At 68.9% G+C, this 302-nt stretch overlaps 1 protein-coding gene across 1 annotated transcript in view; it reads right to left on the bottom strand.

Moving 5' to 3' along the window:
* TLL2 (tolloid like 2) overlaps positions 1-298 on the bottom strand; it is a gene marked incomplete at its 5' end in the record, with an annotated part of 98800 nt that extends 98502 nt beyond the window's left edge. Inside the window, one exon of the mRNA XM_006756677.2 lies at positions 184-298. Within this exon, the coding sequence (XP_006756740.1) occupies positions 184-298 (115 nt within the window). The remainder of the gene's footprint in view (positions 1-183) is intronic.
* Between the last annotated feature and the right edge of the window lie 4 nt (positions 299-302).

Here is a 302-nt window from a genome sequence, read left to right as displayed (position 1 = left end):
CCCAGTGGCCCTGCAGCCATTCCTCTGGGGCATTGTTTTCCAGGGGAGCCCGGGGGACCTCGGGGAGGGGAGGAGGCGGAAGGCAGACCCGCCCCACAGACGGCAGTGCAGGCTTGCCCACCGCCTCATTTGCATTTCAAAGGCAAACTTCTGCTGGACTTGCCCGCTGCCTGCGGCACCTACCGGCTTTGCACGGGTCGTGGTAATGTTCCAGCTGCTGCTCCGCGCCCTCCTCGCCCTCCAGCGCGGAGTAGTCCGAGGCTGCGTCCGAGCGCCCCCCGAGGCCCTCGGCGTCGCGGGGC

This window comes from Myotis davidii, unplaced genomic scaffold, assembly GCF_000327345.1.
Source record: "Myotis davidii unplaced genomic scaffold, ASM32734v1 scaffold332, whole genome shotgun sequence".
In the NCBI taxonomy this organism is placed as follows: domain Eukaryota; kingdom Metazoa; phylum Chordata; class Mammalia; order Chiroptera; family Vespertilionidae; genus Myotis; species Myotis davidii.
The sequence above is the reverse complement of the archived record's forward strand: the minus strand, read 5'-3'. Positions and strand labels throughout refer to the sequence as shown.